Source organism: Apiospora hydei (assembly GCF_038363865.1).
Source record: "Apiospora hydei strain CBS 114990 chromosome Unknown utg000005l_segment0_segment0, whole genome shotgun sequence".
In the NCBI taxonomy this organism is placed as follows: Eukaryota; Fungi; Ascomycota; class Sordariomycetes; order Amphisphaeriales; family Apiosporaceae; genus Apiospora; species Apiospora hydei.
In genome coordinates, this window is record NW_027117364.1 from 2,021,545 (window position 1) to 2,049,023 (window position 27,479).

At 53.3% G+C, this 27,479-nt stretch overlaps 7 protein-coding genes across 7 annotated transcripts; 6 read left to right on the top strand and 1 right to left on the bottom strand.

The window, feature by feature from the left end:
• Positions 1 to 716: 716 nt before the first annotated feature.
• PG997_006107 (riboflavin aldehyde-forming enzyme) lies at positions 717 to 1,610 on the top strand (the record flags this gene model as incomplete). Its single annotated transcript, XM_066810422.1, has 1 exon — positions 717 to 1,610. The coding sequence occupies one exon, from the start codon at positions 717 to 719 to the stop codon at positions 1,608 to 1,610; it is 894 nt and encodes a 297-aa protein (XP_066669345.1).
• A 3,883-nt stretch (positions 1,611 to 5,493) lies between these two features.
• Positions 5,494 to 8,021, top strand: PG997_006108 (uncharacterized protein; the record flags this gene model as incomplete). The annotated part of the gene is made up of 2 exons (XM_066810423.1): positions 5,494 to 7,257; positions 7,380 to 8,021. The coding sequence occupies 2 exons, from the start codon at positions 5,494 to 5,496 to the stop codon at positions 8,019 to 8,021; spliced, it is 2,406 nt and encodes an 801-aa protein (XP_066669346.1).
• Positions 8,022 to 12,792: 4,771 nt separating this feature from the next.
• Positions 12,793 to 15,100, top strand: PG997_006109 (transient receptor potential (TRP) ion channel domain-containing protein; the record flags this gene model as incomplete). Its single annotated transcript, XM_066810424.1, has 3 exons — positions 12,793 to 13,579; positions 13,632 to 15,012; positions 15,067 to 15,100. The coding sequence occupies 3 exons, from the start codon at positions 12,793 to 12,795 to the stop codon at positions 15,098 to 15,100; spliced, it is 2,202 nt and encodes a 733-aa protein (XP_066669347.1).
• A 1,969-nt stretch (positions 15,101 to 17,069) lies between these two features.
• PG997_006110 (uncharacterized protein) lies at positions 17,070 to 19,695 on the top strand (the record flags this gene model as incomplete). Its single annotated transcript, XM_066810425.1, has 3 exons — positions 17,070 to 17,444; positions 17,549 to 19,226; positions 19,280 to 19,695. 3 exons carry the CDS (start codon positions 17,070 to 17,072, stop codon positions 19,693 to 19,695), a joined length of 2,469 nt encoding a protein of 822 aa, XP_066669348.1.
• Positions 19,696 to 20,888: 1,193 nt separating this feature from the next.
• On the top strand, positions 20,889 to 22,320 carry PG997_006111 (uncharacterized protein; the record flags this gene model as incomplete). Its single annotated transcript, XM_066810426.1, has 2 exons — positions 20,889 to 20,966; positions 20,995 to 22,320. The coding sequence occupies 2 exons, from the start codon at positions 20,889 to 20,891 to the stop codon at positions 22,318 to 22,320; spliced, it is 1,404 nt and encodes a 467-aa protein (XP_066669349.1).
• Positions 22,321 to 22,759: 439 nt separating this feature from the next.
• On the bottom strand, positions 22,760 to 23,317 carry PG997_006112 (uncharacterized protein; the record flags this gene model as incomplete). Its single annotated transcript, XM_066810427.1, has 3 exons — positions 22,760 to 22,930; positions 23,012 to 23,127; positions 23,206 to 23,317. 3 exons carry the CDS (start codon positions 23,315 to 23,317, stop codon positions 22,760 to 22,762), a joined length of 399 nt encoding a protein of 132 aa, XP_066669350.1.
• Positions 23,318 to 24,888: 1,571 nt separating this feature from the next.
• On the top strand, positions 24,889 to 26,373 carry PG997_006113 (Meiotically up-regulated protein; the record flags this gene model as incomplete). The annotated part of the gene is made up of 1 exon (XM_066810428.1): positions 24,889 to 26,373. The coding sequence occupies one exon, from the start codon at positions 24,889 to 24,891 to the stop codon at positions 26,371 to 26,373; it is 1,485 nt and encodes a 494-aa protein (XP_066669351.1).
• Between the last annotated feature and the right edge of the window lie 1,106 nt (positions 26,374 to 27,479).

Consider the following 27,479-nt stretch of genomic DNA (forward strand, 5'->3'; position numbering starts at 1 on the left):
TGTGATGATGTGCCACCACCAACTCACTAACTGACTGCCTTGCTCGCTCCCTCTCTACGACTAGTCTTTTTCTTCAAGGCTTTTGCAGACTTTACCCACACCAGCCGCAGCCCCAAAGTGCGCCTTTTGTTTTAGACCCAAATCCACCCAATAGGGTCGGCCCATCGGACAGGAAACGAGATGCTCTAGGCCGATGCCCTCTACTCAGTTAGGCCCGAATTGTTTGGACCAGACCCTAGCAACGTTCTCTCCCCCTGCCTTCCGCCGGGACTCCCTCGCCTGTCTTTGTCCCGCTCCCCATGGCGCCCCTGCTGGCCCAGCCCAGAGGGAGGCAGATAAAGAGAGCCAACTTCCTTTCACCTCGACCATGATCAGTTCCCCTTTGTGATCACCAACCACACAAGCACAACATTCCTTTCATGAGCAGCGCTCACTGTATACACTCATTTCAGGCCTCTACACAAGACACCTGCTCACCACACTCATTCTCTTCGGAGGAACTGGACTAGGTCACGAACCTCCACAGCACTTTGCGACACGATACCCTCTTACGATCAACTTGCACTCTTCCGTTGCAAGCGAGCGTCAGCCGTTGACAAAGCAAGCCACTCCTTGAGTTAGAACACTACTTGGAATTACTTCCCAATACCCCTATCAGGCTGGGTCCTTGATCATCTCGACTTGCTTTGATATTTGCATCAACACCCTTCTACAAGATGAAGTCTACCACTTTTGCTACCGCCTTGTTGGCCTCTGTCGCCATTGCGCAGCCCCACGGCCATGCCCGCCGTCACAACCACGAGAAGCGCGACCTGGTCGTCGAATGGACCACCGAGTGGGTGACTGAGACCGTCTGGGCTGATGACGCTGCGACTTCGACAGCCGCGCCCACCACCACTGCCGCTCCTGCCGCCAAGCCCACCACCAGCAAGGCCCCGGATGCTCAGTTTTTCGAGCCTCCTCAGCCCAGCCCTTCTTCAGCTCCTGAAGTGAAGCCCACCGTGCAAGCTGTCAAGCCAGTTGAGCCATCTCCGGAGCCAGTCCCGGCACCTGTCACTACCAGCCCGCCTGCTCCGATCGTTGTTCCTACGACTCTCATTCCGGCCCCTAAGCCCTCCACTGTTGCACCCCCGCCTCCTCCCCCTCCTGCTCCTACTACCGTGGTCGCACCTCCCCCGCCAGCAGAGACCACTGCTCAGGCCGCGCCGGCGCCGGCTCCCTCTGCTCCCTCATCTGGTGGAGGCTCCAGCAGCGCTCAGAAGTTCACTGGTGACATCACCTACTACCAGCCCGGTATGGGATCTTGCGGCTACGACGACAGCACCCCCAAGGGCAACGTCGTCGCTGTCTCGAAGGACTGGTTCATGAAGGTCGGAAATGGCAAGACTAGCTACGGTGTGGATCAGCCTGCCAACATCCTTTGCGACAAGACCATCACCATCAGCGCCAAGGGCAAGACCACCCAGGCCACCATCCGTGACTCCTGCCCTGGCTGCGCGCCGGGCTCGATCGATGTTACCGAGGGTGCCTTCAAGGATCTCTTCGGCAGCCTCGATGTCGGCCGATCCGAGGTCACTTGGTGGCTCAACGAGGCCGTTGCCGGCGCTTAAGCGACTGGTCACGAGAAGCCACAAAATCTGCTTCTTCTTCTTGGGATATTTTACTTCCAGGGCACTTGAACGCACCGCTTTGCGGCCTTGAAGGAAGACCATATCTCTCAAGTTTCTTGAACAAGGCGTTTACGGGGAAATCCCAGGGGGGACACTAGATGACATTTCTCATCTCGCGGGACAATGGAAAATGTAAATTCAAATTCTTGTATATATCTTACCACAGCCGTTACGATCCAACTGGCTCTTCACACACAAATACAGACGTTTCGTCTCATCTTGCCTCACCCACGAGCTGCCAAACCATGGCTGGACTCCAGTGTCCGTGTTGTTCATCTCTTCTTTTGGTGTCAAACCTAATCGTCGACTTTAATTGGCCCGATCATGTCCCCCACTCTTTCACCGGGGTCTTCTTCACCTGGGAAGTCAGAATGCCTAACATTTACGAGTTTGCCCGTGCGAGATTACAGGGTGCCTTCGAGAAGGCGCGGCATTACCAACTTATTTATTTTAGTCTATCGTCATCACCTAGGGAAATTTCCAATTGGGATCCTCACTGGCGCAATACGAGCCAACAAGAGCTTCTTTCCAATCCTCAGCCGCCCCAAGAATCGGACCAAGCTTGGTTGATATCCACCACCGCAGCACAGTCGGATCCTCCGAATCCGCGGTTGCGTTAGAGCTCAACGACCACACGATCGGTCTTCCCATCAACGTTGTTTCTGAAAATGACGCGACGTCGAACCGGGTTTTCTTTCTTTCCTTCTTTCCTTCTCTCTTCCTTCGCAATCTGCGCCAAAGCTGGGGTCGTGAAGCAAACGGGGCGGAGGAGCTTGGGTCATTACACTGCTCCACACAATCTATATCGGCTGCCTTATTATCGTAGAGAAGAACGGAGTAGGCAAGTGAACAAACGTTGAAACTGCAAAAGTAATGAAACGATGAGACGCTATAGATCTGGCTGTCAACATTCGGTAATAAAGCGTTACGACGTAACGCTGGACTACTGATAGTTGTTGGTATTATGTGATACGACTCGCCCGCTTCTTAGAGCGAGCCTACGTTTCGATTGATCAACGGCTCCGTTCAGCACGACTCAGTGCCTAGGCCGGAGTTTCTAGAGCGACTGGGGAGAGTCAGGAACAAGAGCCCGGGTTCGTTGCTATTTACCTGATGGACTGGAACCCGTCCGGAGTAGCGCTGGTCCCAGACAGCGCCACTGATCGGGCTGGACTGGACTGGTGGAAGTCCCCGAATCAGATTATCTGCTGCTGACTGGATACTTAATCTGCCGTGTTACTTTTTCGTTGGTTTTGTGGCGGAGAACGGTAGAACTTTTTGGCCCAATGTTAGACTGGATTATACCGGCGGGCGACATTGAGACAAGCCGTCTGTCTACCTAGGTAAGTATTTTGGAAAGTTTCAAATGGGCGTGCACCTATCTCGAGATCACAGGAAGCGAAAACGCACGGGTGGTGTGCAGCTGCGGCAGTATTGAGGCGGGCGCTGAAGAAGAAGCTAAGCTGCTCCAAGCTATCACGACTTTGGAAGAAGCTTTCATCCATCTGACGCCCGTGGGTGCCGGTTTCGCTTCGATGGGTTGCTATGGCTTCGATCATAGCTTAGAGGGCTTGCATTAAACACCGCTCTTCTTCTCCCTCACTTTATATGGCTTGAAAGCGATGACAAGGTGAACGATGTGGTATCTTGGATACTGATACATAAGTGCTTCTTTTCATCTTCCACCTCTTGTTGCTGGTCATATGCCAACCGAAGGTCTTGATACGGCAGTAAGCTACGAGTATGTGTAGCTCATAGCTTTCTTCGTGTCCTAAAAAAACCACGTGAGATTCACAGGCGAAGTGCTTACCACATATATTCCTTGGGCATTGGCACTGGATCAATCCCATTCGGAACAGGATTGGCGATGCGATGGACATGAGACATCTGCCAAAATCCGAGTTGATTCGTCTCTGCTGCCGAAGTGTTCCTTGCTCGCATGTCACCTTTCCTACCGGATAACACCCTTCAAAATGGCCCGGTGTGGCTTTGGCCCCAGGATGCTGTTCCGGTTAATATATGCAGGGCGACGGAACCTACCCCTTTGGCCGGGTCCTGACTCGGGGGAGCGTCTTCAGAACCCCATCTCACGGTTTCGGATCACGGAAACCGCCGGCCCGTAGATTACGTCTCAAATATTCTTGCACAGGGACTCACGATATACTCGACTGGGACTTGCGATCAGCCATCTCCTTCACTAAGAAGACACCGGATGAACATATCACATCAACAAACCGGCAAGGAAAAGCAATAGCGTTGAGAACTTTTATTTTCCTGCCTTTTGTTTTTCATCCTCGATGGTGAAACCTGCAGACTGGCCCGTGGTCGGAATGGAGTTGTTGCTCTGCCAGGTTCAAATGACTGAGCAGCCTTGGATCGGAACCCGTTGGCGACTGGACGATGACCAAGCCGAGTGCATCGCAGCTCCCGCTTTCCTTGCCGGATGTTTCGATACACGAGACAAATGGCCAGTATGCCGCCCCCTTGAACATCCGGGATCACTCTTGTAGCCTGTGGGTATGGGGCAATTCACATCGGTCCATTACAGCTGCGGGCACATGCTTGTTGCCGTTGGGCTTTTGGCAGGTATTTGCTTAGCCCTGTCACCAACGTGCCAAGTAACCCACCCCGAAATGTCTTCAGTACCAATAGCATACCTATGCGCCACAAGATTTCCGCTGTAGAGATGCGCAGTGATCGATTCGCCTCCTCCCGTCGACTCACCTCCGATCTAGCTCCCCTTCCACGCACCCCGATGTTAACACGTACATGATAATAATAATAAAAATCTGCAGTTGGCTGTTCTGTGCAGTTGGCTGTTCTGTGCAGTTGGCTGTTCTGTGCAGTTGGCTGTTCTGTGCAGTTGGCTGTTCTGTACACACACACAGAGTAAGTGCTCAATAGAGAAATAAGAGAAGGCCGCTTGCCAAAAGCGACTTCATGAGTGTTTGCGGCTGCTATTTTAAAACGAGGCCGCCCCCCTTCCCGAAAATAAAGTTTGGGAAGCTGATTGGACGGGACCCCGCCATGTCAGAATTTGGCGACTTCCCTTTGGGCCAAATCGCGGGAGCACGAGGCCTCCCCTTCTCCCCCCCCTGCTTCACCAGCCTCCCAGAAGAGGTCTAGTCCTGTCCCTTGCCGCCAGAGCTATTGACGATGCTGAGCTGGCTGGGCTGGCGTGCCGACGGACAGACGAGCGTGGGCACTCGGAGCCGACCTTGACCACCCAACTGGGCAAGTCGTGCTGATCAAACCGCCTGCTGGCTTCCACCCGTCTCTTCCGTTTGGGGGCTGAGGTGCCTCAGGCGACCCGACCAACTTTTGGCGTTTCGGGGCTGAACCCAAGCCAAGGGTTGTCTTCTCCATCTCATGTCCATGGCCCAGTAACCTTGTTTTCGCTCCTGCAGGCAAGCTTTGTCCTCGGCGCCATCAAACTTGCCCTGCCATCCCTACCCTACCTTCTCCGTAGCTGGGAAATCTTCATCGTATACCTTATCTTACAAGACCCGGAAGGTTTGGACCAGCACTGCAGAAAGCGCAGGCTGTTTCTGTCTTGTGACTAAGCCCTCATCGTCAACCTATGCCTTACTTTGCGAACCATTTCCTGCCGAGAAGCCCCTGTGTCTGTTTGTTTGGCCATCAGCCACTAAGTCCTCTTCTTTCGCCTGGACTGGCCGTGTAATCTTCATATCTATCCACATATGAACAATACCTACACCCAGGCGTCCGTTCGTTACACTACGATCGCTCATTCCATCAGCAGCGTTCCAACCATTTGACATCTGGTCTTTGATGGCATCTCACTATCGGCGCAATAGGAACCATGGCGCAGCAGAACGACCCCTGGCACTCAGCGTCGACCACGGCCCGGTCTCGTCACAGTTTATCACACAAGGTCTCGGATATATCGGAGAGCCCTTACGATGAACATTCGTCTTCGCGCATCAAGGGGCGAGAGTCTCTGGTTTCTATACAGTCGCAATATGAGTCGTCAACGCTGGGCATTCCCTCGTACTCTGCTGGTCTATGGTCGACTCCCCTTAGGAGCCCAGCAGGATATCAGCCAGTGGACACAGCTGGTGAAATCCCATCCCGGCATGCCCGAGGTAAAAGCTTTCGCGCAAGGACTCGGGATGCCCTCAATGAAGATGAGGGCTATGATATGTCCTTACTGAAAGCTGCAGCCCCCTTTGCCGCATCTGAAAGTCAACCGGCAGGCAGTGAGGGAGAAGACTACGGGTCCCTCTATGATGTGACATCTTTTTCAGGGCCCATGGGCGCCCAAGACGAAGAGTTTCAAAAGTTGTTACAAAAGCAAGAGGCTAGTGGTCAGTTGACGGGAGGCATAGGGGCTGGCGATGCCCCTAAAACGCAAATCAAAAGCGACATCTTGCTAGCAACCAGCCCTACGGTGAAGCGAACCTTCTCGCGCTCCCTCACGCTGAGGCGGAAACCAACGACCAGGAAAGAGACCATCAAAGGTCTGGGGCAAAGTGAAGCCAACAAAACTGGGGCCGTCATAGAAGTTATCATCGAAGAGCCAGCCGACGAGCAGTCCGGCGTGGACTTGAGTAATATGGTCGGCCCAACTCATTCAGGTGTCGATCCCAACCATATGCGCGAAACCACTTTTCCTAAATCCAACAGAAACACAGAAATATTTTATCCACAGCCTAATTGGAGACCCTTCTCGATGCGGTGGCCATACCTGCTGGCTCTGATCCTACTGTCCCTCCTTCTCGCCGTCGGGGTACAGTTGATTTATCTATCATCGACTCGGGAGCCTCTGTTGAAATTTACTACACCTGAAGATATCGACCCTTTTCATTACTTCGTCTTGAGGTTTGTGCCGACACTGGTAACAGTCACATATGGTGTGCTATGGCAGATCACGGATGCAGAAGTCCAGCGACTGGAAGCGTTCTATCAAATGTCCAAGGAAGGCGGGGCGCTTGCTGCCGAATCGATCAATGTCGACTACATCACCATTTTCGGGTTTTCACGGCCTTTCCGCGCCTTACAACGCAAACATTATGCCGTGGCAGTCTCATCCATCGCAACGATGCTGGCCGTCTCCCTTGTTCCTACACTAGGGGCTGCATCAATCATAATGCTCCCGGACAGAACCGCTCGCCTAGCCAACCCTCAAGTGGGAAAAACTATCGTCATGAGTGCCGTGTTCTCCCGACTCCTTACCAGTACATTTGTGATTATAGCAGTTCTGGGCTGCATCTTATTCTACCAACTACACAGTAGGAGGTCTGGGCTCCTAGCTGACGTGAAAGGTATTGCCGGGTTAGCCTCTATGGCAGTGGTCAGTCACATTATGATGGATTTCAAGGATATGGATGTCGCCAACCCCAAGGACATCCATCATAAACTCAAGAATCACCGTTACGTTCTCCGCAACTCCTCGCTGGCGCCGGACGACTCGTCTCCAAAGACAACCAAGGGCAATGAGAAGCACAAAGAATTCGACGTATCCGAGAATCCTCATCCGCTCATGCTTCGGGCGGCGGGAGGTGTGCCGTTTATCATTGGCATACTGTTCTTCTTGGCTTTTGTTCCAATCGTCTTGTTTACCAATGTAAATGAGCTAACGGACAAAGCCCCTGGGTGGTTACCGCTCTTGCAGTCTGTATCAAACTGGCATGGGGATCCCTCGAGACTGACATTCGGATGATGGAGCCTTATTACATACTTTCCAAGAGGCATGCTCCAGCGAAGACTCTAGCACTTGATTACACTGCCATGCCATTCGCCTGGGTGGCGTTATGCGCACTTTTCAACAGACACTGGATGGTCTTCCTGGTTGGCTTTGGTACCGTTCTTGCCGAGACTCTTACGATATTCGTAACTAGTCTAGCAACCGTGTCCGGCAGGGACTTTATCGACCAGACCAGAAAGAACCATGACGATGTTGGTTCGGGGAACTCACGTCGCGTGGGAAACGCCATCAATTCTGGCCAGGAAACGGTCGTGTCGTTCACCGTTTCTCTGACCCTCACGTGCTTCATTCTCCTCTACATGTTCGTTGTGGCCACCGTTGTATTTGTGCGCAGGCGCCACCCGTTCCTACCACGCCAGCCCAACACCATCTCAAGCGTGCTGGCCTTTATGCACCAGAGTAAGATGCTGTACGATTTTGTAGGCACGGCCAAGTTCACCAACGCCGAGATGGTGCGGAAGCTCGAGAGCCTCGGCAAGACGTACGGCCTGGGCTGGTTCGAGGGTCGCGATGGGCAGACGCACTGCGGCGTCGACGAGGAGGAGCTGACGGGCAGCTATAAGCACGGTATCGATTATTCCAGGGGTAACAAGCCTTGGGATCGGGAGTGGCAGCTTTTCTAGCATAGCGAAACGTACTTGCTTGCAAATAGATAGACGGATGTATCAACAGGATAGAAGAGGCTGGTGGTGGATTAAAAAAAAAAAAAAAAAAAAAAAAAAAAAAACCAGATAATAGCAAGAAACGATAGTAATGTATAATATATATTACGAATGTATATGAAGGAAATACTATATGTACCCCGGGACCTTTACATAGCTGTTGTACACAATTACTGGCTCCGGGGAGGAGACGGTCTAATATATACCAAGTACTTACTGTATGCAATGCTCGAAGAGCTCGCGGATTCTAAATGAGCCGTACTTATCTACGTAGTTCTAAAAGCGGCTGCATGCAAGTACCTGGTTCATGGAGCATCGTATCATCACCAATGTCGCTACCTACCCCCGCGTCTTTCGTTCACGTCCGCTGATATTTGACGAGGGTTCTCGAAGGGTCACCTTTTGAGAGGGTAGAAGATGCAACGTGGTGATAGGCCGCACTTGTCACAGGGGGGAGGGGGAGCATGTGTCGCTGCCTGGCGCCTAAAGGAACAATTAAACGACGACCAACAGTTTCTCCTGCATTCTGCCCCGCGTCCTTTGTTCAATTGCTCACTGCCATTTGACGAGAATTCCCATTCCAAAATGGGGTGATGTGGTGTGTGGATGTCACTTTACTGTAGGGCACAATACGTACCTGCATTAGGTCTTACTGTCGTTGGGCGTATTTCGAGATTGATTGATTGTAAGGAACCAAATCCTGTGATAGGCTCTGGGAGCGTCCAGTGGAAATCACTGGCAGGTTAGACCTCAAGTACTCGTTGTAAGGGTCCAATCTGATGTGTTCCCCTCCCGGCCGCTGCGCCGGGCAATCATACCCAGTACCAGTGCTTCGGTACGAGAGAGAGAGAGACCAAACGTGGTTCTTCAGATCCAGTAAGCCCTATTAATATGAGATATGAGATGCCGTTGTCGCCGACGATGGTTTGGCGGCTATAGAAATGCGGTAGGATGGAGGAGACCGTATTGGCTCTATTGGAAGTAAGATTACATAATCACCAGACATGGGCTCCGGACCAGTGCAACATCGCAGACGGTACTTATTTATAGCCGCCAGAGCCGTTCTCGTGCTCAGAAACAGCAGAAAGGGCAGAAGCCAATCAAATTGCCAGACGTGTCAAGCCGGGTTGAAGAAGTCATAGGATGATATAATATATTAGAGTATTCGTTTCTTGACCAAGGAAAACCATATAATTAGAAATAGCCAAGAGGGCTGTGAACAGATATTTGTAGGGGTCGCTGACTCGGGTAGGAGCCAGGCCGAAGTCTGAAGTCTGAACTCTGGACTGCCGACCAAGAGACGGGAATAACGTTGCAACTAGCCTTCAGCTGATACACGGGAGAAAGTGGGTAGAACGAAGCCGAGGCCGTGGCTTTCTGGAGATCTACGAATCTGTCAGAGGCACGCAGGTAATCTGTGAGTCTTCGTAGCAAAACACATCTGTGTCGACGAAACGGAAAATCACTTCCAGACCGCGCAGACCCAAGTGTTGAAGAAAGAAGTGGGCAGGTGTTTCGCGGAACCCGGCAACAATTTCGACACGACCGCTACGGAGGTACAGTGCTACTCAATTCTCGTGGAGCCCCCCCTTCCCCGCCAGATTAGGTAGCGCGATGCAGTCTCCAGCGAGCTTACGAGGCCTGAAGAAATGGTCCCTTGGTCCCTTGGCAAATGGTCAACAATGATATGGACTGAACCTACAAGTGCATCTGTAGCTGCACTTGCCGATGGCGAAGTCCAATAGGAAACGGGGCAGGCGATGGTTGGACGAGCGGCCAAGAAAACGTCAATAGAACGCCGTTCGGGATGATGCTGAGATGGATGCCGGCCAAGGGAGAGCTCTGTAGTCTGTACGATAGTTCCAAGCCCTGCCAAGCATGACCCAGCGCGCGCCGAGCCTCAACCTTGGACTAGAGTTCCTGGCTTGCAGGCTGGCGGCAAAACAAGAGCTGCCAGCCAGGCTTGTGATTAGCTCTGCGCACTATACCGTACATAAGTCGAACTATTGGCGTCAACGGGCGTCGGGGGCTGTGGTGCCAGCGGTGGCCGAGTCCTTGCGTGCTTGCCGATGCTGGTGCTCGGCTACGCGGCTGGGTCAGAGATGGGCGAGGTGAAGAAGATCTCGGAACGGTTGATTGAGGTCAATCACATCACGAGAGATGAGATGAGATTCGTCAGCTGCGATATTAGGGATTTGCAGTGTTTTGACACACGCCCAACTTCCCAAAGAATCAAGGAGACAGACGATTTGCTAGATTTCATTCCGGCGGCCGAATCGCTCGCTGGCCAATCTGCCAATTTCCCTGGAATGGGTCAAACTTGACTGGAGCAGGCGCAATTCAGGGCGACCGGAGGGGTGGCAGTGCAACACCCATCCGGTCTTACGAACCAAATGCTTTTACTTTTAGAGGGATTGAAAGATGGAAAAAAGAAGAGATGGTGTGGGATGGGCGGTTGGCGAAAAGCCCCGGCCACGGGCTAAACACCCCAGTGATCTGCTTGCTAGCTTGGTACGGCGGCCAAAACACGCATTGTCGCAGGGGTCAAGGTCGAAGTATTGCGAAACGTTGCCATGCTATGCGAGAGGCGAATGCAGACTTGTGCAGCATCACCAACAGCACATACACACACACTTTCTTGCTGGTGCTGCACCGCTGCCGGGCATACCGGGTCTCACGAAGTCTCATCACGGCGACTGACTGAAGTTGATTGCAGACAACGTTGCCCACCGAACCTCAACCTGAACCTGTTTTTCGGGATGGCGACTGGAATGGCCAGCAGCCCGATTGACGGACGCGAAAATTCGATCGTCGGCCAGCTACAGTGCACTAAGCCCCGAAAGAGAGGTTCTGCAGAACATCAGATGGGCCCTTGATTCGTAACGCGAGCATATTCCCCCTTATGTCACCCCAGCCTTACATGTTTGTCCCAGAAGTTAAGATGGTGATGCACATTGGTGTTTGCGGATGCCGTCATCGCGGGTTACACGTTTTTTTATAGTTGTTTCCTAGATGGATGAATCTTTATGATCTGCATGCACATACCTGAATAGCAGCAGCGTTGTACGTGTATTGTGTGTATTCGCCCTGGTGCCATGGAAGCAAAAGCAGACCAGCCAGCAGACCGCTGCCTCTTCGCCGGGCAAGGTTTAATTTGGCCAAAAGTCAAAACATTGAAAGAAGAAGCAGAAGAAGAAGAAGAAGAAGAAGAAGAGAAAAAAAAAAGCTTGCCTTGCTACTCCTCTCTACCCTCATGATGAATGTAAAGGAAGCGATCTCTGCGTGGACCGCTGCCACCCGCACTCATGAATGCTGTCAGAACATTGAATCCTGTCAGTACCAACCAGCTGGCGTTGGGTCTCAGTCAATGAATCAATCAATCGCCAATTGTATGTAGTCGATAGGTACGTCTAGAATGCATCCATTGCGGCACTCGAAAGCCAAGCTTCTAGTTCAGGAGGGGGGACGCGCGCGACTTGATGCGATCTTTTCGGAAAATGCATCAGGCCTCGCTTGTACATTCAAGTTGACCCTTCAGCCCTTGGCGTCTTTGAGTGATGGCTTGGTAGCAAAAGTGACTTGAGCAGCGGGTGGTGCCAGCACCCAAATTTGGGCGCAATCCAGGTACCCCATGTTGGCAGCATGACAGGCTCAATTCAGGGGATGCGGCCAGTGGTTGCTCGAGGTACATGGGCCGCGCCATGGTGGGAGTGCGTAATTTGGTCAACCTCACACTGCATTCCCACTCTTCTCACGTCCCCGGGCGTCCCGTTTTGATTTGTGCCACTGTCTCGTCCACTGACAGCGCGTCCAGCACGCCCCCTGACCACCCCCGTATTCTCGTGGTGCATACCCACCTGCATGTCTGGGCTTGGCAATTATCTTGTACCGGTCCTTGCCCAAACGAGTGCTAGCCCAGACTGGCCATCCCAGCGCATCCCGGTTTCCAGCCAAGCCAAACCCTCCTGCTTTCTGTGATTGAGGTCCCCCTTCCCATTCCCGACCGTCTCCTGTTCCGTCAACACCACGCTGCCATCCCCAAGACGACCAGTCCAGTCTCTTTTTTCTTTCCTCTTCCTCCCTTTCCCCCACTATTCCCCCATTCCTCAACCCTCATCTTCCCCCCCTCAAAGACTCCAAATCGCCCATTTCCGTGAAACGGGTTGATATCAACTTCGCTCGAGTCTAGAGCAGATCCTCTTCTGCTCGCCTTCGTTTTTCATTTTTAATAGGCCCTCAGGCCCCCTTTTAGTAACCCTTTTGGTGACGTTGCCACCATTGCGCTCATTTAGAGTTGATAGGAAGGGTCGCGGACTCGGACTGGACGACCGGACGATCGATCATCAAATCAACGAAAACACATTAACACACACACATCCAAAAATCCCGAACGACGACGGATAATATCTACCCATTCAGTCGCCAACCACTCTCGCTACCTACACCTACTTCAGAAATTCTTCTGCTGTTTATTTGAATATCCGGGCCGTCCACGCTTCTGTATCGGATCGGACCCTCTCATACCACACCTCGGATTGACAGGCAAATTCCACATCTTTGGCCGCCGCCCGAACCATCTGCTTCTCAATAAAGGACGAAGAGAAACATAGAAGCACGCGGTGGACGTGTTTCGGGCTTTGTATACCGCTGACAAAGGCCTTCTCTCTACACTACCGGATATTTTACATCCTCTAATCAACCCACCACCACTTTTTACACGACATCACTCAACATGAGGTTCTCTTCCTTGCGGCCGCTGGCCCTTCTAACAGCACTGGCGTCGGTGCTTCCTGGTACCGCCTCTGCTGAGCCGATGCTTACATCCAACTCTCTCAACTCATGCCAGGAGGACTCGAGTTTCACGGCCAGTCTTTTCCACGTCGTTTTCACGCCGAACAACAACTCCGCCTCGGTCAATATTGTTGCGACATCATCAGTAGAAGGTCATGTGGTATTCGACTTCGCCATTTCCGCTTACGGTTACGAAATCATGCGCAAAACCATCAACCCTTGCGACACCAAACTTGCTGGTCTCTGCCCCATGACTGCCGGAAAGATCCCCTTGAAATTCAATATTCCTGTTGACGCGGCCGCCATCAAGCAAGTTCCCAGTATCGCCTACAACTTCCCCGATTTGGATGCCACGGTTCGCGTGTTCTTGAACATGACGGATGGAAAGACGGATAGGGGTCCAAGTGTTGCTTGCGTAGAGGCCGACGTTTCCAACGGTAAGACGGTCGATTTGGTTGGAGTCAAATGGATTCTGGCTGTTGTTGCTGGATTGGCTCTCGTCTCGTCGGCTGTCATCAATGGTCTGGGCCACTCGAACGCTGCCGCTCACATCGCATCTGGTGCATTGTCGCTCTTCGGATTCTTCCAGGCTCAAGCCATGCTCGGACTTACTGCCGTTCATTTACCTCCCGTGGTTCAGGCATGGACTCAAGACTTCCAATGGTCAATGGGCATTATCAAGGCTGGATTTATGCAGGACATCTTCACATGGTACCAACGTGCTACTGGTGGAACCCCCTTCCACCATCTTCGATTCATTGACCACCGTATCTGTTCAAGTCGAAAAGCGTGGTCTGCCTGAGACCGCCATGAACGTCTTCCGTCGTACGGCTTCCATGATGCCCAAGGCTACCGCACTCATGAGGCGCGCCAACATTCAGACCGGATCCGGCAGTTACATCGTCTATGGAATTCAGCGTGTGGCTTTCAAGGCCGGTATCGAGACGACGAACCTGTTCATGACTGGGCTGACCTTCTTCTGCCTCTTCGTTCTCATCACCGCTTTGTCCGTGGCTGCGTTCAAGGGCTGGTGCGAGATGGCCGCGAAGCAGAAGTGGATCAAGCACGACACGTTTTTGGAGTTCCGCAACGGCTGGCTTACGGTCTTGAAGGGCATCTTGTTCCGTCTTACGCTCATTGGCTACCCCCAGATGAGCATTCTCTGCCTCTGGGAGTTTACGCAGGTTGACTCGCCCGCCGAAGTCGTCCTGGCCGTGTTCTTCTTTTTCGGCATGACCGCTACTCTGGGCTGGGCTGCTTCCAAGGTGATCCGTATCGCTCGCCGCTCTGTCGCCATGCACCGCAACCCTGCTTACATCTTGTTCTCGGATCCCCAGGCCTTGAACAAGTGGGGTTTCCTGTACATTCAGTTCCGGGCCTCTGCTTACTACTTCATCATTCCTGTTGTGGGCTACACTCTGGTCAAGAGCATGTTCATCGCCTTTGCCCAGGGCAGTGGAACTGCTCAGGCCGTTGGTTTCCTCCTTATTGAGGCCATTGCCCTGATCGGAGCCAGTGTCCTGCGACCATGGATGGACAAGAGCACCAACTCTTTCAACATCGCCATTTGCGTCATTAACTTCATCAACGCTATTTTCCTTCTGATTTTCTCGGATGTTTTCAACCAGCCACCCCTGGTCAACGGTGTCATCGGCCTCATTCTATTCTTCTTTAACGCCATTTTCGCTCTTGTTCTCCTTCTGGTTGTTATTGCCACGACTATCATCGTCTTTGTCCGCAACAACCCCGATACCCGTTACCAATTCATGGCCGACGACCGAGCCTCGTTCATGAAGTCGCAAAGCCAGCTCACCGGAACCACCGAGTTGGAAGCCCTTGGTGCGACTGCTCGAGGCGACAAGGCCGGCTTCAAGCCCGGTCTTGATTTGGATGACGACAACGAGTCTATTACCTCCGATTCCATGCGCCGCAGAACCGACTCGTCCATGCTGGGCGCTCGACCCATGTCGAACTCGACTCCCTTGGGAGGCAACGGCCACCACCAGGGCCCTCCGAGGTCACCTGTGGATCCCTCCGTTCCGCTGTTCCCAGCAGCCCCCAACAATGGTGACTCTCGAGCGCCGAGTCCGTACAACGGAGGACAGTTCCGACAGCAAAACAACGCTAGCCCAGCCGGGCCCCGATCGCAGCAGACAGCTAGGTGAGTTAACTACTCGAGATTGTGATGATGTTCTATTGCTGACTATTACTGTAGCCCGTGGCAACGAGGTGCCGGTTACGAACACTAGGCGACGCGTGCGACGCTTGATGAACCACTATACCACGTCTGATTTGGACATATAGTCCTCCTTGTTCATATTCGCAAACAATTATGACAAATGGTGTCGGAGTTAACTGCTTTAAATGCATCTACATGGAACGGATGATTCAGCGTGAAATTTGGCAGAGGGCCACAAAACCTCCCTCAATTGGATAGCTGCGAAAAGTAAACGAGGACATTGAAGGACGCGGGCTTGCTATCATGGTATTACACCGATAGGAATAGTTTGGGGATGGACCCTCCTATAGCAACCGCGCCGCGTGCCAACGTTTCTCAGTGAGCTTTTAGGAGACAACTACAGCCGCCTGGAACCCCCGAAACAGGATGCCAGAGAGGGGCGGCCCCCTCAGTATGCTGTACCAACTATGAAAACGCATCAATTTTTGTACATAGTCCCAGCAGCTACAAACAATGGGAGCTGGAGCAAATTTCTCTGGGTACAACTGGAGAGGGCGTTGGGCAAACGGATGAACTGTATTATCTATCCAAGGCGTCTTGTCCTCATTGGCAAAAACGCAACAGCTAATTGATTTTTATTGTTATTGATCATCTGTGCTGGCATAGAACCATAATAACTTTCAAGATCAAAGTGCCCAAGGCAATCCTAAGCAGTATCTTGTCGCGTGGCAAAAAGCCTAGCGCACGCGTCTATTGTTGGGTTACTATGGGCTGGGCCTACCTGATGGGGTTTCCGTGGTATTTCAGGTTGTTTGGTCTTGGGATCGGGATTCCCGATACTATGGACAACAGATTGGCGGCGACTGGTGGAGGCATTAGGGATAAAGGGCACATGTATGCATGCATTTACTATAATCGTACTTTATGATCCCATTCGAGTATTGTGGAATCGTTACAGTGCCATAGTCTTTTCAAAGGCGCTTATAGTGAAGGCATTCCCAGACTGGCTTAGGTTTGCACCTAACTTGACATGACTTCTGATTTGGCCGGGCTAAGGCGGTCTGGCTGCAGCAATATGGGAAGCGTTGGGCTATGCAACGGGGAGGCTATGGTATGTACGTAGGTATGGTATGTATGGCAGACATGGGCTTGCGAGAATGGCATGGGCTGATCGCGATCCCTTCAGCCCCAAGTTTGATGCCTCATTCAAGCGCCGATCCCCAAGTGCCCCCCACTAGACCTTAAGTAGGCTAGAGTAGGTGGGCAGAAGAAGACTTCCGGGGCTTCTGGTCAAGCCTGCTAAGGATACTACTGCACGAACAACACCAAGAGAAAAGGCCGTTGATTGCACCTGCAGTATGGGAGATGGGCTGTCCGCAACTGCCCGCGTTCCAATCAATCAAACAAATTGACGGGTGCTTGCGTATTAGTAGAATCATAGGTACATGTAGTCAATAAGTATGGGTCCAGACCTGGCTGGCGGTGGTCGCTTATCAGGATTGTGTCATATCATCGCTTGCCTGCGCGTGCCCAACTCACACTGAACATGAACTTCAGCTTTGAACCTCCCTCCTCCTGCATATGCCTTGGGCCTTTTTCTCGGCCCAGACGCAACCTCGTTTTTGTGACCTGTTATACATATATAAGGGGGCGTGCCGTGACTTTGCTTCCCCACGCAGCTCATTTGGTCCTCGTTTGCCTTGTCAATTGGTCGAATACTGATCAACGTCCTGTTACATTGGGTGTTGATCTCCATACAGTCGCGCCGCCGCGTTCAAAGGTCGTGGGGTCGGGCTTTGGGGATCGCGATCCAATACTTTTGCAACGCCTGAGCCTCTGGTGTGGTGCGGCTCTGTCCCCACGATTGCACGATTTCTGACCACCTCTTAAAGACTTCTTCTTCTTCTTCTTATTCAGAACTGGCTCCGGGACCCCATTTTCTATCTTGACCTACAACTCAAGAAAGCACAAGATCTTCGCAATTCAATTTCTTGTTGTTGTTTTTTTGCTTCTTGTCGTAAGCTACTGCCCCGCCACAGATGGGCACGCCAGCCTCGCCCCCACCGGCCTCCGTCGTGCCGGCGCAGCTGGGCTTTCTCGCCATCTTCAACCCGAGCCTGGGCACGACCGACGACACCCTCGATGACCAGATTGTCTACTATGCCTCCGTAGACGCCCAAAACGCAGCTCCTCCCGCCGTCCCGCGGAGGCGCAACCGAGCGGCCCGCAACGGCAGGCCCACCGAGGCCCTGTCGCACGAGGAGCGCAATGAGCGGCTCCGCCAGATCGGGCTCGCCCAGGGCATGGTCGAGTTCAGTCGTGGCTTCGCCGGCGGCAAGAGCCTCGACTCGATCGAGACGGAGAAGTCGCGGGTCGTGCTGCACGAGCTGGAGCCCGGCTGGTGGATTCTTGCTGTGAGTTCAATTCTGCCTAAACCCGTCTCGCCCTTCTGCAAGTACCTAGCTGGCAGAAAGTCTCGAGAGAAATATGGTATACTGACAGTTGGATTTCAATATAGTCCATCGACCTGACGAAACTACCCCTTCCTCCGCGGCTCGGTAACGCTAGTCAAGACTCGTCCGAGAATGTCGAGTATTCCTCCCGAGAGGTCAAACCAGCTGCGCTTCTGATGCAAGATCTGCTCCGCGCTCATTCTATATTCTTACTGCATCATGCGGCGTCATTGAGCGCGCTGTTCGTGCGGACTAGGAGACCCAAATTCGTCGCCATGCTGAGTCGGTACTGGGATATCTATCTCTCTACCTGGAACGTGATGCTCCATGGCAACCCAGCATGCGCCGTATACGGAGGCATCAAGATTGCAGCCTCTGGCGAGCTTGGGGTGGGTGTAGGCGAGGAGGAGAGGGGCAGTGGAGAGCGGGAAGTCCTGGAAGGATTCGTTGGAAGAATGGACGGACTCCTAGACCTAGTTGTGTCAAAATTTGGAGACTCGGAGCCCGAGACCACAACTGAGAACAACAAGGACGCCAGGCCGGAAGGTTCTGAGCCCCTGAAGTGGCTTGGCTTGGGGGAAGAGCCTGGCGCTGAAGACGGTGCTATATTCCTAGGCACTGGGGCCTTGTCCAAAAACTCATTACGAGATATCGTTTACTGGATGGAAGACATCTACACATGGGGTGAGGGCGCCTATGGCGTCAAGCAAAGCCCATCATCGACCCGGACCAGAACCAAGCGAACTCGACCTAGGGCCAGCACAATTGATAAGGACGACACTGTGCCGCAATCGGCCGCAACTACTAGTCCTGAAAATCCACAGCAAGTGAAATCCCGGGACTCTCCCGCGCAGCAGGCTTCAACTCCTCACAGCTCTGAAGGCTCTGATGCCAAGGGAATGGACAAGTTCGTTAGCTATCTGAAGATGGGATATGGCACACATTGGTCCCTAGGCACCGGCAATAAGAGCTCCACCGAGCCTTCGGAGGCCCCGTCGGCAAACGGCAGCGCAGCTAAGGAGAGCGAGCCACGGCCAGAGGTGCCCAGGCGCAACTCCAAACCTATCGATGACACTGCAGGCCACTACCTGATTGGCCTACAAGGTGCCGTTGACGATGTCGACAGTGATTCTCCAGAGTCGGACGGCTCTGAAGGTGAAACCCGTACTCTCCTTCGGACTTTGACGGTAGAAGTCGAGAGTGAAATGTGGAACAAACCTGAGGACGAGATGATGCATGATTTAGGGAGCGGCGACAACGAATTGAGATTGACCAAGTCTGGTCGTAGAGACTCGAGAGACCGGGAATCCCACTTCGATAGCCAGGACCGCAACAAGGCAAAGAAGGTCCGTGTCGTGGTCTACGTCAGTAAACCATTCATCTACACGTTCCTCTTTGAGAACCGGACCGACTCTTTGGCCTACGAGAGCCTATATAGATCGCTTCATCACCAGCTGGCCCCGTTACGAAAGCCCCTTGCGGTATCGACCTCGTACCGACCCGGAAAACCCGAGGCAGGAAACAGCATTCCAAGTCACATATTTGACCTCGTCTGGGATTCGCAAGCGCTGACCATCCACTCCACCATACCCTGTATCCCAGATCCTGCCTCGATAGTTCGTTACCAAAACGGCGAGCAGAAGCAGCCTTTCTGGTCGCGAGTGGAGGCTGTCAACACGCATATGCAGATTCTGAACACGTACGCGGCAACACGGCACGATCACAAGGAACTTGAGCGTACTTGTAAGACCAACCGCGGCTGGTGGGTTGTATGGACACGCATCGAGTCTAAGAAGGGGGTTCTATGACCATGGACGCAATCGCCGAGGATCACGAACCACCCCGTTTTCTATCCGATGGGACTCAAGGCCCCACGGGTACAGACCAGGCCCAGGATTCAGGGGACAGTGTAGCAGTGGAGAGTGAGCATCAATCTCAAATGGATTCAGATTTGGAAACTGCCAGGTCCATGTCAGTGCATCAGCATCAACAAGACCAGCAAGAACGGAGGGAGAAGCACAGGAAACACGATTCCCAGAGCAGCAAGGAGATTTTGCTGATCCGACGGGCTGGCGAGCATGGCACGAATAGGAGCCGAAGCGGCTCGCTTGGCGATGCAAGTGCATGGACAGAAGGCGCGAGTCGGCTAGCCCAGGGCATCGGAGTCGACACGCGGAAATACGTCGATGAGCTCCTTAGCCTGGGGCAATAGCGATTTTCTCTTTTCAGTCCACACAACCAAGCACTATACCTAAGGGCTGACTTTTATTTTTTCGACCTGATTTTAGGGGGAGTTGGCTGGGCGTCCGAGTGAGCATGTCTCTAGATATGGGGGTGGGGGGTTTGGTTTTTGTTTCTTCGGCGCAACTTGGCGCTCAACAAAAGAAGCCCGGCGTGCATACCTAGGTATCAGAACACGCTTGTGTTGTTATGACTCTTCATCGGCGTACATAATGGGAATTTCGAGAGTCTACTAGGTTCTATTAAGGGGTGTAATGGTTCAGGGGAGGGGAAAGGTGCATGAAGTACGATGATGAAAAATCGACACCATGACTTAAGGAGAATATTACCCAACCCAAATGACTACATGGCAGGTGCCTATTGAATCGTTGTCAAAGTGGCATTATATTTTATTCTCCGGCAGGTTTGGTATTGGCGTGCTACCAAGCCTTCGGCCAAGCGCCCATGCCCAACCCCCTCCTTCCTGTTAAGCCGAAGTGGTCTGATAGTCATCAACTTAGCTGTTGCGTTTTGGGTGTTGCATAGGGGGAGCGTCCGGAGCGTCTGTGCTTTACTGGACTGCCTAAATTGGCAGGCGTGAGAGAAGGAGGAGTTTTTGGGAGGGCGTCTGGGCCTAGGTTGCTTAGTAGGCTGCTAGGGTAACCGCTGCTAAACTCGCCCTTGACTGCAGCATTTTCCATCCACTCTTGCTCGCCCAGCGCTGGTGTCCGTATCTCAACGTCGCCCACTCCAAATGAGAAAGTACCGGACATACATACATACATGCACTTTATGATTTACCGACCCTACCTACCTGTAACACCTTAGCCCGCTTTCCAGACCCGGCTTCTCATTGGCCCGCCCTCGCCCGCCTGTCTAATCGGGCAACCGTAGCGCTGTATTTGTACCCTTATTCCGGGCGTGCTTAAGTTGCAACCCCTCCATTGAGCTTCTGAAATGCCCCGCATCCTGCTCACACGACTATCGTCGACCCGATGCACGTGGAATCATAAGCTGGCATCCACCCGTCTTTGTTTTTCTTCGTCTCCAATCTGTACATCTACCTCTAGGCGCCCCGTCTCTACAGTTGCAAGAAAACCGACACGCTCCCCTGCCTTGACCACCAACACCACCACCCGACGCAGCTACCTGACAGACGAGCTCCGCTCCCACCAAGCCCGCAACATGGCGCCCCAACTGGACGGCTACTTCTCCAAGGTCGATGAGCTCTCGTCCCACTTCATCGACAGACTCTCCAAGGCCGTTGCCATCCCCTCCATCAGCTCCCGAGGCTGCCCGCCGTCCCGATGTCGTCCGCATGGGCCAGTGGCTGGAGACCGAGCTCAAGGCCCTCGGCGCCGAGGTAGAGATGCGCCCCCTGGGCAAGCAGCCCGACCACCCCGAGCTCGACCTCCCGCCCGTCGTCCTGGCCCGCTACGGCCGCGACAAGAGCAAGCGCACCATCCTCGTCTACGGCCACTACGACGTCCAGCCCGCCGAGAAGACCGACGGCTGGGCCACCGAGCCCTTCACCCTCACCGTCGGCGAGGACGGCCGCATGTTCGGCCGCGGCAGCACCGACGACAAGGGCCCCGTCCTGGGCTGGCTCAACGCCATCGAGGCCCACCAGGAGGCCGGCGTCGACTTCCCCGTCAACCTGCTCATGTGCTTCGAGGGCATGGAGGAGTACGGTTCCGAGGGTCTGGAGGAGCTGATCGAGAAGGAGGGCAAGGGCTACTTTGCCGACGCCGACGCCGTCTGCATCTCCGATAACTACTGGCTCGGCACCGAGAAGCCGTGCCTGACCTACGGCCTGCGTGGATGCAACTACTACAGTGTCGAAATCTCGGGCCCCGGAGCCGACCTGCACTCCGGTGTCTTTGGTGGCACTGCCCAGGAGCCCATGACCGACTTGGTGCGCGTGCTGGGAAGCCTGGTGGACACCCACGGCAAGATCCAGATCCCCGGCATCATGGAGCAGGTGGCACCCGTGACGGCCGAGGAGGAGAACCTCTACGACAACATCAGCTTCACCATGGACAACCTCCACGAGTCGCTGGGATCCAAGACGACCATTTTCGAGGACAAGAAGCCCACGCTCATGGCCCGCTGGCGATACCCTTCGCTCTCGGTCCACGGTGTCGAGGGCGCCTTCTCCGCCCCCGGAGCCAAGACGGTCATCCCCGCCAAGGTGATCGGCAAGTTCTCGATCCGCACGGTGCCCGACATGGACATCGACCAGACCAACGAGTGCGTGTACAAGTACGTGCGCGAGACGTTCGCCAAGCTCGGCTCCAAGAACACGCTCAACGTCTACGCCCAGCACACGGGCAAGTGGTGGGTCGCGAGCCCGAACCACTGGAACTTCCGCGCCGCCGGCAAGGCCGTCGAGCGCGTTTGGGGTGTCCAGCCCGACTTCACCCGCGAGGGCGGCAGCATCCCCGTCACGCTCACCTTTGAGCAGGCCACGGGCAAGAACGTCCTGCTGTTGCCCATGGGCAGCTCCACCGACGGTGCGCACTCGATCAACGAGAAGCTGGATAAGAAGAACTACATCGAGGGCATCAAGCTCCTGGGCGCTTACCTGCACTATGTCGCTGAAGAGAAGCAAGTCTAAATCATGCTATAAGAAAATGCTTATTTAGGCAATAGCTCGTCACCAAGGATCGAGCCGTCTAGGTGGACACTGGTGACAAACAGTTGCCGAATACCAATCGTTGGACATAACTCTTGCTTCAGTACAAGCTTGGGTCACCGCAAGAGACATGAAAACAGGCTATTCACACGTATCACTGAGCATTTTGATGAGACGCCATTGCAATGAACTGTTGAACAACTCGTGAATTTCAATTCCGAATTTAACCCTGAATTATGCCATTACACCGTCCCAAACGTATAATATCGTCTCATGTCGTATCATAGTGGTAAGCTCCGCAGAGCCCTCTCATGCTGCCCACACTCCTAGAGTGGGAACAGATGAAAAATGATTAAAAAGTATTGAGCACAACATAGGCTCGTTCCGTTATCCGTCCAGATCCAGATCCAACTTTTGATTTTTACTTACTGCCGCCGAACCAGCTCGAGATGCCGCTCTTGGCCTCGGCAGTCTTGTTCTCGACCTTGCGGTCAAACTCGTCAACCTTCTTGAGGGCGTCTTGCTTCAGGTCCTTGCCGTAGGCCTCGGCGTCAGCCTTGACCTTTTGGAGGTCTGCTTGCGTCTTGCCAGCCTGTGAAGGTGATTCCACGGTTAGTCCTGATATTTCGGGCGTGGCAAAGAAGACTATGTATAGAGTGGAAGAAGAACTTACAAAGTTGTCCACCTTGGCTCCGGCTTGGGCGCCGAACTTCTCGGCATCCTTCTGGGCTTGCGAGCTGCGGCCGGGCATGTGGCTCTTGGCTTCGGAGCTCAACTTGTGGGCATCGGCTGTGTGTAGGGAGAGGTTCAAGTCAGCCATTTGGTTCCGGGGGCAGTTGTCGCAATACATTGGCAAATGCTACTCACCCTCTGCTTGCTTCTGGGCGACCTTGGGGTCGCCGCCTGCGCTGTAGAGGTAGTATCCGACACCACCGGCGGCACCGAGGCCGAGGACGAGGGGCATGCGTGAGCGAGACATGTTGTAAGTTGGTTTGGTTGTGTGTGAGAGTGTGTGTAAGGTCGTAGAGGGTTTTATTGTGAGGATCTTGAATGGAGGAGTCGAGGGATGAAGCTCGAAAGTGAGAGGGAGAGGGGGTTGTAGTTGGATTTAAGTTGATTGGAGAGGAGAGAAGGCGAATGAAGTCACACGAGGAGCGGGAGGGACGAAATATGGGAGGCGGGGAGGGTTCCAATGGCTCTGTTACGGGTTACCCAGCAGGAGAGAGAGAGGAGCGATCAATGTGTGATGGCATGATTACTACCACATGCATGCTTTGCAGTACATACTGTACATCCGTTACCTTGTTCCTTTCGCCTACTAATGCCTTGTCTGCATGTATCTATTTTCACGTACTGCCTACCTCCTACATGTAGGTATGTACTTTGTCACGGACGGGAGATCAGCTAGGTTAATGTTCCAGTAAGTCACCAATGCAGCGATGTATCAGATCGATCCTAACCGCTTGGGATCCCCGGACGGACCTTATGTCCGCTTACAAGTCTGGCTGGGTAAGGCAACGGCCGCGGCCAATGGAGAACAACTCGAGGCTTCTGCCGATGTGACTGGCCAGAGCAGCCGAGAACCAAACGTGTCTTGGTGGGCTGATGGATCACGTTGTTGAAACATGACATCTGCTTTCCTCTTTCTGCCAGACTGGATGCGACGGACACTTTTTTTGCTTGGATGACGTATGGACGCTGAAGCTTGCCGAGCTGCTGCTGCTGGTCGCTGTTGCGGGGAAAGGTCCAGTACCTTCAGCACTAACTACATGTAGCCGGGAGCTGGGACCCAACATTTGAAGTGGGTTCTGTTGGCTATTTCCCGTCCCATTTTCCTTCCATTCCAGCCCGATCTAATTACCTGGAGCCTGCTGCATCTCAACAATGGATGGTTCGTCACAGCCAAGAAGGGCCCGTGCAATTACATCATCATCAAGGTCGTTCATCACCTACCCTGAACGGGGAGCCGAATAAAGATGGCATATCGTAACATCCGAGTCCCCTTCTGCCATCAGCAGAAACCTGTTGCTTCCTGAACCGCAGACAGCATACAGCTACATACTTCCGGTATGTCCAAACTGTCTAACTACCAAGGTACTGTACTTTGCTTCCGAGGTAGGATGTGTTTCGTTTCATCCCCCTAGCTGTCTGTTAGTCACCTCCCACTCGTCATCGTCATAGCTCCGTCGTAGCAAGTTCCGCTACCTACTTACTAGGCGACTAGGTAGAGCGTAGCTTCCAGCCTCACAGGCTAGTTCTGCTGCACCTGCCGCAAAAAAGGCCACTTTCCGTTTTCCATCTCACGTTGATCCTCATCCCCTGTCGATGATTTACCCTGACAAGGTGGGACGCATGCTGAAACTAATTATCATTACTTGAAATCCATTTTCTATCCTACCCCAGCAAAGGGAGAGAAGCCAGAGAAAGAAAAGGAAAACTTACCTACTCTGCTGGTGATCAGCTGTCATGGTCTAGTCCGTGAGCGACGACATCCTCCCTTTTTTCCTCGCCAGTTTACCAGTATGCTTTGCATGTCGGGGTCCCCACACAATGAAACCCAAAGTGCGCACATCACGGCGCGTATCTCCTCTCAAGGATAGCGATATCGACCATGAGATTCTCCTCGTAGACCAGTCCGGCTCCGCCCAGCCAGCCGGAGATGATTCTCCTCGACCCGGAGCAAGCCCCGGTGCAGAGAATAGTGCTTCCAATGATGTCGCCAACACCTCAGGCGATGATCGGCCCTTGACCTCCTCCGAAAGCCGAATACCACTACGCGATGCTGCTGCCCCCATCTCTGACCACGACGGCGGCGGCGCCTCAAGTCAGCCGAATGGAGGTCTCAACGGTCCAAACAACGAGAACAAGAACGCCCCTCCCGAAGTTCGAGAACCTCCGACGACCGAAGAAGCTGGCCCATCGCGGGGAGCAACAGAGCAGGCCGCCGCGGCGCCGGCATCGCCAGAAAATGGACAACCCAAGAAAAACAAACAGAAACAGTCGCGTCATAAATCGCCTGAAACGGCTATTGACATACTATACGAAAACGAAAGAGGCGGCTTTCTCTGCGGTATACCCCTGTTCGCCTCGGCTGCGCTGGGTAATCTCGACCCGCCGCCGTGGACCAATGCCAACCATAAGCCGAGCCCGACAAGCATCAAGACTGCGCAACCACCGGACCCGAGCTGGGAGTGGGCTTGGCCAGAGTGGAGGGTGAACCAGGACGATGCCGTCGATACCGATCATGACGGCTGGGAATACTCGTTCATGTTCTCCAAGAAGTTCTCGTGGCACGGTCCAAAGTGGTATAACTCGTTCGTGCGAAGACGAGCCTGGATCCGGCGGCGCATCAAGAAGGGGGTCGGTTATCAAGCCAACGACCCCCATCTGCTCAATCCGGAATACTTTACCGTTGAGCCTGCCGCTGCTAAGCATGTGCCCCTGCGCGACGGAGCGTCCAGCATACTAGACACCGCCTCGCGCACCAGCGCGTGCGTGCTCCATGAAGAAGACGCTGTGTCGGAGAAGAAGGATGTGGAAAGTGCGGACATGTTGATGGCGCTCTTGAGAGTGTCGCGCATTGACCGGGAGAAGCTGGACGCCGTCCAGAGCTACCTCGAGCACGCAGCGGACGACTGGTTGGATCTGCAGCTCCACATGCACGAGATTATGTCCATTTTCGTGTTCCAGGCCTCGCGGCGACTCCTTCTGACGAGACTTATGGGTATACATGACGACGTGGCCAACAAGCTCGAGGAGCAGAAGAGAGCGGGCAAGAACACGGCGGAGGACCAAGATGAAAACACGGACAACCAACCGGACTCGAACCTCGAAGTCAAAATGAAGAACCTGGCTGCTGCAGTCACGCACGCGGACGAGGAAGTGCGCCGGCTCGAGTACTGGAGCGACGTCAAGGGCATGGCTGAGAGCGGCGAATCGGGCGGCGCCGTGGCCGGTGACCGCGGCTGGCAAGGAGGCTGGGAAGGCGTGGATCAGAGTGGTGCTATAGGTGCCAACAGGGAACAGCTCCCTTGATCGAGCCCTGCGCTTGTTAGGCTTGCGAGCCACTACTATTTAATAGGGGTCCCCTCCCCCTTTCTCCCCTTCTTTTACTAACACATATCATCCGTATAACTTGGCGGACGCATAAACAGCATCGGAGACGGGTGCCGACTTCTTCTACTTGGCCGGCAACGGAGCGCATACTCATACCAAGGTGTTCAGGGGTAATATGCGTATTGCTTTAAATTGGTTTTTTTTCCCTTCTTTTTTTTCTGGGATACCCTTTTCGTCTTGGCATGATTAATAGAAGACGAGAGCAGGATCGAGGGGAAGTAGAAACATACCAACGCATGACCTCATAGGACCAAGAGCTGGAGGAGCCAAATTGATGATGTTAGATAATACACGTAATGAGAATCGTCCACATAGTCAACTACTCAAGATATACCACGCCTACCAAACCAATCGTGAGCTTAACGGATTTGATTGAAGAGGCATATCGTGTGTGTTAAGTAACTGGCAAATCTGCCATGAAAGCTGTCGGTAAGAGCATTCCAGAGTTTTGTCAAGAAATATCTCATCAGGAGTGTAAGCATATTGCCAACAAACAGGGGGCACTGTGGGTGCCATTAAAGCCAGTACGCTCGCTACGGAGAAACCGGTGGTGTCAACTTCTGTGTGACGCTCTCGATCAGTGTCCACGCTAGAAATAGGAATGAGCAATACACACATAGGCTTAAACGGAATAGAAAGGTTGTAAGGAGTCTGATAAACAAAAACGTATATAGCTCGAGCTGCGTATCCAAAAGAGGCTGCCCTCCCCCAATACAAGAAGGTAGGTGCCAGGCAAACACTTGTGTTCGTAGCCAGGGTGTGGCCTCCTTTTCACGGGATATACCGCAACTACGCACGCCGCCAGTGTAGTAAAAATGCACCTCTACACAACATAGAGCATCTACATCCAATTTCGAAACCGCCTATAGCACGCCGCATACAGCAAACACAGGTCATATATCGGTTACAATCATTCTTCTTGTCTATATACAGACAGTACCAAAAAGGTCACTTGAATGGATATCATCAACAAAACGCCCCTTGCTTCCCTGAAGAAGCAGGAAATCTCGCCCAAACTCCAGTTC